At 50.9% G+C, this 12,022-nt stretch overlaps 1 protein-coding gene across 1 annotated transcript in view; it reads right to left on the minus strand.

The window, feature by feature from the left end:
* OGA (O-GlcNAcase) overlaps window positions 1–11,643 on the minus strand; it is a 194,010-nt gene extending 182,367 nt beyond the window's left edge. Inside the window, exons 1-3 of the mRNA XM_068264825.1 lie at window positions 11,262–11,643; window positions 9,350–9,401; window positions 2,256–2,353 (exon numbers count right to left, since the gene is read on the minus strand). Coding sequence (XP_068120926.1) covers window positions 2,256–2,353; window positions 9,350–9,401; window positions 11,262–11,397 — 286 coding nt within the window. The 5' untranslated portion in view covers window positions 11,398–11,643. The remainder of the gene's footprint in view (window positions 1–2,255; window positions 2,354–9,349; window positions 9,402–11,261) is intronic.
* Between the last annotated feature and the right edge of the window lie 379 nt (window positions 11,644–12,022).

The raw sequence follows: 12,022 nt of genomic DNA on the forward strand, positions 1-12,022 counted from the left end.
TGTGTAGGGGAGGGGCGCACGTGTGCTGTGTACAGGATGTGGGCGTGTGTGTGTAGGGGAGGGGCGCACGCGTGCTGTGTACAGTATGTGGGTGTGTCTGTGTGTAGGGGAGGGGCACACATGTGCTATGTACAGTATGTGGGCGTGTCTGTGTATAGGGGAGGGGCACACGTGTGCTGTGTACAGTATGTGGGCATGTCTGTGTGTAGGGGAGGGGCACACGTGTGCTGTGTACAGTATGTGGGTGTGTCTGTGTGTAGGGGAGGGGCACAAGTGTGCTGTGTACAGTATGTGGGCGTGTGTGTGTAGGGGAGGGGCACACATGTGCTGTGTACAGTATGTTGGCGTGTCTGTGTATAGGGGAGGGGCACACATGTGCTGTGTACAGTATGTTGGCGTGTCTGTGTGTAGAGGAGGGGCACAGGTGTGCTGTGTACAGTATGTGGGCATGACTGTGTGTAGGGGAGGGGCACACGTGTGCTGTGTACAGTATGTGGGCGTGTGTGTAGGGGAGGGGCACACGTGTGCTGTGTACAGTATGTGGGCGTGTGTGTAGGGGAGGGGCACACGTGTGCTGTGTACAGTATGTGGGCGTGTCTGTGTGTAGGGGAGGGGCACACGTGTGCTGTGTACAGTATGTGGGCGTGTCTGTGTGTAGGGGAGGGGCACACGTGTGCTGTGTACAGTATGTGGGCGTGTCTGTGTGTAGGGGAGGGGCACACGTGTGCTGTGTACAGTATGTGGGCGTGTCTGTGTGTAGGGGAGGGGCACACGTGTGCTGTGTACAGTATGTGGGCGTGTCTGTGTATAGGGGAGGGCGCACGTGTGCTGTGTACAGTATGTGGGCATGTCTGTGTATAGGGGAGGGGCGCACGTGTGCTGTGTACAGTATGTGGGCGTGTCTGTGTATAGGGGAGGGGCGCACGTGTGCTGTGTACAGTATGTGGGCGTGTCTGTGTGTAGGGGAGGGGCACACGTGTGCTGTGTACAGGATGTGGGCGTGCCTGTGTATAGGGGAGGGGCACACGTGTGCTGTGTACAGTATGTGGGCATGTCTGTGTGTAGGGGAGGGGCACACATGTGCTGTGTACAGTATGTGGGTGTGTCTGTGTGTAGAAGAGGGGCACACATGTGCTGTGTACAGTATGTGGGCGTGTCTGTGTATAGGGGAGGGGCGCACGTGTGTTGTGCACAGTATGTGGGCGTGTCTGTGTGTAGGGGAGGGGCACAGGTGTGCTGTGTACAGTATGTGGGCGTGTCAGTGTGTAGGGGAGGGGCACACGTGTGCTGTGTACAGTATGTGGGCGTGTCTGTGTGTAGGGGAGGGGCAAAGGTGTGCTGTGTACAGTATGTGGGCGTGTCTGTGTATAGGGGAGGGGCACACATGTGCTGTGTGCAGTATGTGGGCGTGTCTGTGTGTAGGGGAGGGGCACACATGTGCTGTGTACAGTATGTTGGCGTGTCTGTGTGTAGGGGAGGGGCGCACGTGTGCTGTGTACAGTATGTGGGCGTGTCTGTGTGTAGGGGAGGGGCACACGTGTGCTGTGTACAGTATGTTGGCGTGTCATTGTGTAGGGGAGGGGCACACGTGTGCTGTGTACAGTATGTGGGCATGACTGTGTGTAGGGGAGGGGCACACGTGTGCTGTGTACAGTATGTGGGCGTGTGTGTGTAGGGGAGGGGCACAGGTGTGCTGTGTACAGTATGTGGGCGTGTCTGTGTGTAGGGGAGGGGCACACGTGTGCTGTGTACAGTATGTGGGCATGACTGTGTGTAGGTGAGGGGCACACGTGTGCTGCGTACAGTATGTGGGCGTGTGTATAGGGGAGGGGCACACGTGTGCTGTGTACAGTATGTTGGCGTGTCAGTGTGTAGGGGAGGGGCACAAGTGTGCTGTGTACAGTATGTGGGCGTGTCTGTGTGTAGGGGAGGGGCACAGGTGTGCTGTGTACAGTATGTGGGCGTGTGTGTAGGGGAGGGGCACACGTGTGCTGTGTACAGTATGTGGGCGTGTGTGTAGGGGAGGGGCGCACGTGTGCTGTGTACAGTATGTGGGCGTGTGTGTATAGGGGAGGGGCACACGTGTGCTGTGTACAGTATGTGGGCGTGTCTGTGTGTAGGGGAGGGGCACAGGTGTGCTGTGTACAGGATGTGGGCGTGTCTGTGTGTAGGGGAGGGGCACACATTTGTCACTGCAGCGAGTATCAGCGCACATTCCGTTACATAACACGCTGTGAGCGGCAGATGATAATTACCAGCTTCCTCCACAGAGTACATCTCTCTCCAGAACATTCTGTGCTTGTAATCATCCTTGGGTGCGTACAGATAGGTGTTCAGTCCCCACTTCTGCAGCCTGACAAGCAAACAAGATGGTCAGAGGGGGACAAGTACAGCATAAAGTCATACAAGTGACAAGTAATGGTGACTACAGCAAATAAATGCACACTGCACCCTCTACCGCTCTGGAATGGGGTACTGCCTGGATGCCACTTCTCCAGCTGCTAAAGCCTGACCATCCCTCTTCTACGGGAGATGTGGCGCTCTGAAACTATCTGCGTATCTGAGATACACAGTGTCAGGAACCGGCCCGCGGCACGCCTGCGTATAGGGTTCCCGACTGCGGGTTTGACCAGATCGAGAGGGGAAGCAGCCTTAGTCAAGCTAAAACAAGGCTGTGACCCCTCAGAACACTTCTCACTGCCACCACTAGCTGTTGCTAGACACTTCTACTCTGCTGTCGAGTTACTCGCACTGGCGTTTTCGTACGTTGGGTCAGCTGCACGCTTTAGGCCAACGTATGACAAACGCCCCACACACATGCACAATTGCAATCTTACCCTGTAGTGAAGCAAAACCACTAACAGTTGTTCCGAACGATACTGTTAGCCACTCCGGGACTTCCCACTCTGCTGTCGAGCGCAGAAGTGCCCCATACACACAATGCAATTACAATCTTATACGGTAGGGTTGCTTAAACGTACTATCAGGCATGGACTTATACACAGTTACACTTCAGTCTCTTCTAGGTTATGAGTGTTAGCTTAGTACAGCAGAAATCAAGCTTATTAAATAAACAATTTAATATTCCAGGAAAAAAAAAAGTGGAACAATGCAGAAAATAGTTGCAAGGATAAAAGTTACAAAGATACACACAAGGCTATTTGCTTACCAAAATAAACCGTGAAAAATAAACGTTACCAGCGTTGATTGAACGTCATTGGCGGGAGAACGCCGCTTTCAACCAGTAGTCGGGCAACCCTAGCGTTTGCCATCTCCAGAGAGCTACCAGTTGTGAAGGACCTCTGCAGGTTCTTATAGGCCCATTTGGTGCCTGAGGGTACAAGTCCCACAACTAACGCAATATCCCAGACTGTGACATCACAGTCTGCCGAGCCCCTTGTGACATGCAAATTTCAAGGCTTTTCCTGCCACACCTCGCAAACATCAAATCAATCCTGTGTTCGTTCAAAATCCACTTCCCACAGGCAGACATCTACAGTTCGACAGGTCTAGCCCATACATCAAAAGATTGCATTTTGGTTACAGGTAGTAGTTTGCCTGTAAACAGACAATCACATCCGAGATTGTCTGCTATTGTTCTCCCTCAAATGCAAATGTACTACAGGAGACTCAATTAGCAGCATCCCACTTCCAGAGGAACTGACTACAAAAGCTCAAAGACCTTCATTGTCATACAGCAAACACAGTTTTCCCCAAAGCCAGAATGGCTGTAGCCGACATCACAGTCAGAAAAATGAAAGAAATATGTTCCTGTATTATCCTTAACATCAGCATCATAACTAGCTGCTATATTCCTGACACACAGCACTGTCTGTATTGATCTGAGGAAGCAGGCAAGTCCCGTGACACGTGTTGCTCAGACACTGGCTCGTATTGATCTGAAGAAACGGGCAGGTCCAGTGAAACTTGTTGCTCAGACACTGGCTCGTATTGATCTGAGGAAGCGGGCAGGTCCCGTGAAACGCGTTGCAGGTCCTGTGAAACGCGTTGCCCAGACACTGGCTCGTATTGATCTGAGGAAGCGGGCAGATACCGTGAAACGCGTTGCTCAGACACTGGCTCGTATTGATCTGAGGAAGCGGGCAGATACAGTGAAATGCGTTGCCCAGACACTGGCTCGTATTGATCTGAGGAAGCGGGCAGGTACCGTGAATCGCGTTGCTCAGACACTGGCTCGTATTGATCTGAGGAAGCGGGCAGATACCGTGAAACGCGTTGCTCAGACACTGGCTCGTATTGATCTGAGGAAGCGGGCAGATACCGTGAAATGCGTTGCCCAGACACTGGCTCATATTGATCTGAGGAAGCGGGCAGGTACCGTGAATCGCGTTGCTCAGACACTGGCTCGTATTGATCTGAGGAAGCGGGCAGGTACCGTGAAACGAGTTGTCTTTTTATTGGTGTCTAACAAAAATCTTAACCTCTTATCACGAGATAAGACTGTTCCTATTACCTCCACTCACTACACATTGTATCACAATTGATGCACCTCCTCCCATCTTGCATTGTCTCCTCCCCCATCCCAGGGGTCACCTATGCGACTGCATCCAGCGGTCCTTTGTTTCGTCTAAAAACCTGTTTATCAGCCGAGTCCGCATAACCGAGTGGAGGCGGTCCTTCTCCACAAGCCTGAAATTGTGGTTGCCCATAGCAACCCCCCACGTTTGTGAGTAGTTATTTCTGTACTACTGGCGCTCTTTTTGTCTCCTTTCCTTACCGGTACCTGAAACTCATCTACCGGACCTCCCTCCTAAGGAAGGAAAGTTGGGCTGGAGGAAGCCTCAAGTATGTATAATTTTTTTTCATTATTATTTCGATCCATCTCAGGTTTCCTTTAAGTTCTGTCTCCAGTTACAAACAAGAGCCCTGATTGGTGAAGCTGTGCTGCTATAGCAGAGTGAGCTAAATGACAGCACCGCGAGCTAAGTCCAGGGCTGCACGCTATGCGCGGCCATGCTGAGGAGCGCGCATTACTAGGGCACGTAACTAAGGAAGGCACGCTATACAGCTCGGCCTCGCAGAGCCTGCAGCCCTAGACGTAGCTCACACAGGACACAAGCTAAGTCCAGGGCTGCAAGCTGTGCGCGGCCACGCTGAGGAGCGTGCCTTCCTTAGTTACACGCCATGTTTAGCCCTGGACGTAGCTCACGCATGACACAAGCTAAGTCCAGGGCTGTACGCTATGCGCGGCCGCGCTGAGAAACGTGCCTTCCTTACACGCCATGTTTAGCCCTGGACGTATCTCACGCATGACACAAGCTAAGTCCAAGGCTGCACGCTATGGCGGCCGTGCTAAGGAGCGTGCCTTCCTTAGTTACACGCCATGTTTAGCCCTGGACGTATCTCACGCATGACACAAGCCAAGTCCAGGGCTGCACGCTGTGCGCGGCCGCGCTGAGGAGCGTGCCTTCCTTAGTTACACGCTAAGTTTAGCCCTGGACGTATCACACGCATGACACAAGCTAAGTCCAGGGCTGCAAGCTATGGCGGCCGTGCTGAGGAGCGCGCCTTCCTTACACACCATGTTTAGCCCTGGACGTATCTCACGCATGACACAAGCTAAGCCCAGTGTGACGAATCAACGTTTATTCGTCCTAAAAAAGAAGTTAGAGCCTTATAAAATATTCCCTGTCGCCACTATTAAAAAGTGACAGCACATAGGGAAAGGCTTAATGTACAAAAAGATCAGGGAAGCCAGGGGTTAACAGTTCCTCTCCCTGGTCAAATGTAGCAAACCCTGGCTCTTTGGTAGCTTCTAATTACAGCTCTTCTCACCTCTGTGTTAAAGTGGTTCCCCCAGCATCCCTGGAAAGGTTATAGCTCATCCATCAGAGATTAGATGGACAGAAGCTAATAAACCGCCCCTTCCCCCAGATGGGTAGGAACCGATCCCAGCAGGGGGTTCTCTCAGGATTACCTCAGCTGAAGGATCAAAGAGAATCCATCTCCCAGCTGACCTTTCTGTGATCTCACAAATATGAAATCCATCTTTTGTCATAAAGATGACTTTCCAAATAGGCAACGGCCTTTAGAACCCGCTTATTATGAAATTCGGAACAAACCACACAATTGGATGTTTCCGAATTAAAGGTAAGCCCTGCCAAAGCAGAGATATGCATTTTGGGGTCACCGTTCACTCTAAACCCCCCCAAGTTTGATATCATTGTTATCGTTAAATTCTGATCAACCTGAAAATGTTATTAGATTTAACATAACCTGTATGGTTTGAAGATTAGCACACCTATCATGACTCAGCTATATTTTTGTGTTCATGCGAGGGGCGGGCAGATCTCCTGTTGCAAAGGGGTGTGTGATCAACGCCCCCTAACCCCCCCTTGCTGGAGTGGGGGCTATAACCACAGAGAGCCCAGAAAGCTCTGAGTCCTTTTACCGTTAATCTGACGCCTAGTAACATCCTGGCAGCCCGCAAGGACACGGGCCAAAACCTCCATCTTGGAACTATTTCTAACAAAGGCCTGTTGGCCGCATGGCAACCGCCGTTTTGGACTTTACGCCAAAGACTTGCGATTGCCACATGGACTACCAATAATGGTATTTGAACTATATATCCAGACATTCTGTTTCTTTTCATCTCTTCTCTCTCTCAAACCAAACTGTTCTAAAGTAAGCTGTGTGTATGTAGTTTAGAAATAAACTAACGATTTTTATCGTTCAGTCTTGTGCCTTTTCTGGTCATCTGATTGCTGCTATAACGAATCTGCCCTCTGAAGAGTCAGTCATACTACCGCATTGTTTTATGATTTGCTTATAATTGTTGATTTGCTAGCTAGGTTGTAAATAACCGTTTCTTCCTTCTAGGATTAGCTAGTATCCGATTTCCTGCGCGGAATCAATAACTTTAGTTTTCTCGATTGAGACAACAGAGATTGCATCATATATGGACCCAGTAACCTTTCTTTAACGTCGCATTGCTCGCAGTCTAAGCCTTCGGAAGTGACTATTCCCCCGAACGGTGACTGGAGCATGTCGAACGCGATTGGGCTGGCTACCATATTATGATAGCGTTGGAGACTGTCTGCTCCATACAACCAGACAGTGGTGGCAGTGTATTTACCCGATTTCCATCGCGAAATCGATATTTTTAGTTTACTGATTGTATATACAATCAGAATTGTACATGTATGGGCACCTCCAACCAATCTTAACCGTTTACTACGCACACAGTGGATTTGCCTCCAGCAGTCTCTAGTGCATGAGACATGCATGGCAACAGTGGCCTAGTAATACGGGATTGGTGGATGTCTGTCCCATTCAGGGCTGTGGAGTCGGGCAAAAAATCCACCGACTCCGACTCCTCAGTTTAGGATTCCACCGACTCCGACTCCTCTAATTTGCATATTACAATTTTGTTGATTAAAAGTATGTAACATGAAATTCGTCTCTTAACTGCCAACGCTTAGGAATTTTACAAGACAACTGAAGTGAGAAGGATATGTAGACTACTATATTTATTCCCTTTAGACTAAAACTAGTCCTTGGTAAGAGTACTTGTAAAAGGTACAAACCGGAACAAAGAACATCTATCAGGACCTAGGCAATGTAAGTGTGGGTACATGTAAGAATGATGTGCAGGTACTCTGCAGGGGAATGAGGAGATTCTTCCTCTATTACACATTCTTCATGCACAATCTGAACAAGGTTTATGGGTGATAGACAACACCTCTGTGTTCAATGTGCACAGCATTCTCAGTGGATTCCCTGCAGCTCTGTGTGAAGTGCATATGTAGAGTATAGTACTACTGTGTAACAAAGTAAACCTGAGACAGATGAAATTAAAGTTTTATACATACCTGGGGCTTCCTCCAGCCGCCTTCAGGATAATCAGTCCCTCGTTGTCCTCCTCCACCACCTGGATCTTCTGCTATGAGTCCAGGTACTTGAGCCAGTTGGGCGTAGTGTGCATGCACACACTCCGCCGCCAGGAGCATACTACACCTGTGCAGCACTATTGCGCAGGTGCAGAATGTTCCTGGCTGTGGGAGCGGCATGCGGCCGGACAGTGCTGACTGGCTGAATTACCAGGACTCATAGCAGAAGATCTGGGTGGTGGAGGACAGCGAGGGACTGATTAGCCTGAAGGGGGCTGGAGGAAGCCCCAGGTATGTATAAAACTTTACTTTTCATCCGTCTCAGTTACCCTTTAATTTGTAGTCACCAAACCAAATTTTAACAACATATCAAATTATTTGATTTCATCAGCAAAGGGAGTGCATACATTTGCATAAATCAGCATCAGTGCAGAATTATTTCCATCTCATTGACCATCTCTATTAGTGACACAGCTACACATCAGGCTTTATTCTTACAGCATAGATGTTATTTAGTATATATAAGAGATTCCTGTGTACACATCATATATACAGTCACAATCAGATAGTAATATCTGACCTTAAAAATACGGGGACTGCTTTATTGAAGCAGCACAAGTAACTAATTTTGATTGGTTTATATCATTTTTTGTGGACTAAGCACAGCTATTACTGTATATATATACATTATTTTTAATGACCATTATCTGAGAAATAGAACATTTTATCATATTTTCTATTTTAATTACAGTTACAAATTAATTAGGAGTCGGTGCATTTTTTACCGACTGATTCCAGGCACCCAAAATTGCTCGACTCCACGACTCCGACTCCACAGCCCTGGTCCCATTACATATTGTCGGCAGCTGCGCGACCAATCTTTATTATCAGTCTGTTCACCGTACTTCCTGCGTATGCTAACGGGAGATTAGACGGGATTGGCACGCTCTGTCGCCTTTTCTTTCTTCCCTCTGACGATCCAGCAACCGGTCTCATTGTCCGTCTGCGCCCGTACTTCCTGCGTACGCTAACGGGAGCAGATCTCGACGGGATCGCGGGGCTGGATTGTCACACAGGGCTGCAAGCTGAGGAGAGTGCCTTCCTTAGTTACACGCCATGTTTAGCCCTGGACGTAGCTCACGCATAACACACGCTAAGTCCAGAGCTGCAGGCTATGCACGGCCGCGCTGAGGAGCGTGCCTTCCTTAGTTACGTGCCCTAGTAACGCTCGCTCCTGGGTGCTGTAAAGTATAGCGCTATGTTCATTAACATAGCAGCGGTCGTGCAAGTGAAGTATTGCGGTCACAATCACAGCACACAGGAGCGCGCGTTACTAGAGTACGTAACTAAGGTAAGCAACCTACACAGCATGGCCCCACATAGCGTGCAGCGCTGGACGTAGCTTGTGCTGATATAGCAGCGGAGATTCATGGATCTGGATCCTTTATATAGGTCACCACAAAACTAACATGGAGGTCTGTGGGAAAGCCTGTGCTCACCTTCTGAAGAGCTCCTTCCTCTGCTCCATGGTCCAGGGCCGGCCATAGAAACCTGCACAGAAACAGCCCAACGGGTTAGGGGAATATACAGGCCAATAGTAATGATGGTATATTACATACACAGTAACTAATGGAGAGGGGTATACAGGGTAGTAGGGGCGGTATACAGGATAACAGGTGGGTATATATACAGGATAATGATAGTCACCCTCCACCACTCTGCACAGGAAGCTGCCCCTGGCTCTATATATGGGGGGTATATACAGGATAGTAGGGGGAGGGGTATATAGTAATGGGGGTATACAGGATAATAATGATGGTACATTACACAGGACAATTACAACAGAGAAAGAACATGTGTGCATCAACCAAGATTTGCACAGCTAGACTTGAAAGGGTTAAGCTTGGTGTAGAGCACGCATACATTTTCTTGTGATTGAGCATATTTGCATTCTGTCCTTTGGAGGCAGGTGGTGGATGGTTTGCTCTATGAGTGGGCTGTCTGTGCCTGTCCCCCCCCCCCCCCCTTCTGGAGTGATGTGTGTGAGCCAGCCCTGAGCCCCACAGCTCGGGGTGACCCATGCGTCACTCCTTTCCCATGCAGTGCCCCGAGTCGATGCGCAGCAGCAGAACGCAATGGACGTTCATGTAAGTGCCTGTTTTTAAAAAAAATTGGGAGATGGGTGCGGATGCCCCCCCCCCCCCCCCCGGCCACGCTTGGGGGGGGGGGGGGGTCGTCTGCGCTACCCAGCCTCCACCTCCGGGGTGTTGCTGTGGTCCCTAGGCAGTGAGAGAGCCTGGGGCCCCGCAGCCCCCCGGTTGTATGGGGGCAATAGGAAGCCTCCCCGAGGCGCTCCTGGATAGTACTGTATAGCATGAACTAATTCCCGCAGGGCAACCGCTTCGCGGTATTGGTTTTTGACCCTGCAAAGTTTGGCATGCGAAAGCAGATGCATTTCTGCGTGAGCATGTCTCATGGTAAGCCATTTTAGCCAGATTTGCACAGCCAGACTTGAAAGGGTTAAGCTTGGTGTAGAGCACGCATACATTTTCTCGTGATTGAGCACATTACACAGGACACACAGGAGGATCCTGGCTCTCTATATATGGGGGGTATATATACAGGAGTCACCTTCCACCACCACGCACAGGAAGCGGCCCCCGGCTCTATATATGGGGGGTATATACAGGATAGTAGGGGGAGGGGTATATACAGGATAATGGGGGGGAGGGGTATACAGGATAATGATGATGGACAGAGGAGGGGACCCTGGCTTATAGTAATAGAAGGGTATATACAGGATAATGGGGGGAGGGGTAGATAGTAATAGAGGGGTATAGAGGACAATGCTGGGGGGTGGGGTATACAGAATAGGGGAGGGGCATACAGGATAATAGGGGGAGGGGTAGATAGTAATAGAGGGGTATAGAGGACAATGCTGGGGGAGGGGTATACAGAATAGGGGAGGGGCATACAGGATAATGGGGGAGGGGTAGATAGTAATAGAGGGGTATACAGGACAATCCTGGGGGAGGGGTATACAGAATAGGGGAGGGGCATACAGGATAATGGGGGGGAGGGGTAGATAGTAATAGAGGTGTATAGAGGACAATGCTGGGGGAGGGGTATACAGGATAATGGGGGGAGGGGTAGATAGTAATAGAGGGGTATACAGGACAATGCTGGGGGAGGGGTATACAGAATAGGGGAGGGACATACAGGATAATGTATGGGGGAAGGGTAGATAGTAATAGAGGGGTATACAGGACAATGCTGGGGGGTGGGGCATACAGGATAATGGGGGGAGGGGTAGATAGTAATAGAGGGGTATAGAGGACAATGCTGGGGGAGGCTGCCTCTCTCTCTCTCTATAGATGGAGGATATAGATATGTATAGACAGTAATACTCGCCCTCCACCACCCCGCACAGGAAGCGGCCCCCGGGGGCTCCGGCGCTCTCCTCCTCCTCCTCCCCGGCTGGCTCCTCCTCCCCCGGGGCTCGGGGCGGGGCTTGCTGGGCGGCAGGCGGCTCGGGGCTGGCAGGCATGGCGGCGCAGTGCGCAGGCGCGGGATATCCGGCTGGATCCGGTCTCTCCTCACAGCTCGCGGCGGCCTCTGCAGTGACGTCACTCCCGCGCTCTCCTCTCCTCCTCCTGCGGCGGCGGCTGCAGCAGCGGTGAGTCTCCCCGGCGTGCTCTGAGCTCAGCCTCACACCCGGACAGCGGAGCTCCGCACTGTGCTGCCACCCGACCGACCCGGCTGTTTACCACACACCGCGCATGCGCCGTGCGCCTCACTGGGCGGGCCTCACACACGGCCCGGCGTGCTGGCGTCACGGGAAGGCGGGGGACGCAGGCTCCTACTGCGCATGCGGGGCTGCCCAATCTGTCACTATACGGGCCGGTGTTGTGTCTGATTACGCTGCCTGCTGATTTGTGCTGCCCCGCATGCGCAGTAGGAGACTGTGCGGCCTCAGTACCTATTGAATGATGCTGCTGATGGTAAAATACTAAATATCTCCGCTCCCTCACATCCTACACTCCCCAAATGTTCAGGGTAAGGAGGGGACCCCCAATACTACCTTTATACCACACTGCAGCCCCTGAGCCCTACTGGTTCCGGAGATAGTCTTCTGTAATCTATCTCCTGAACCAGCAGGGCTCATAGAGGTG

This window comes from Hyperolius riggenbachi, unplaced genomic scaffold (genome assembly GCF_040937935.1).
Source record: "Hyperolius riggenbachi isolate aHypRig1 unplaced genomic scaffold, aHypRig1.pri scaffold_171, whole genome shotgun sequence".
NCBI lineage: Eukaryota > Metazoa > Chordata > Amphibia > Anura > Hyperoliidae > Hyperolius > Hyperolius riggenbachi.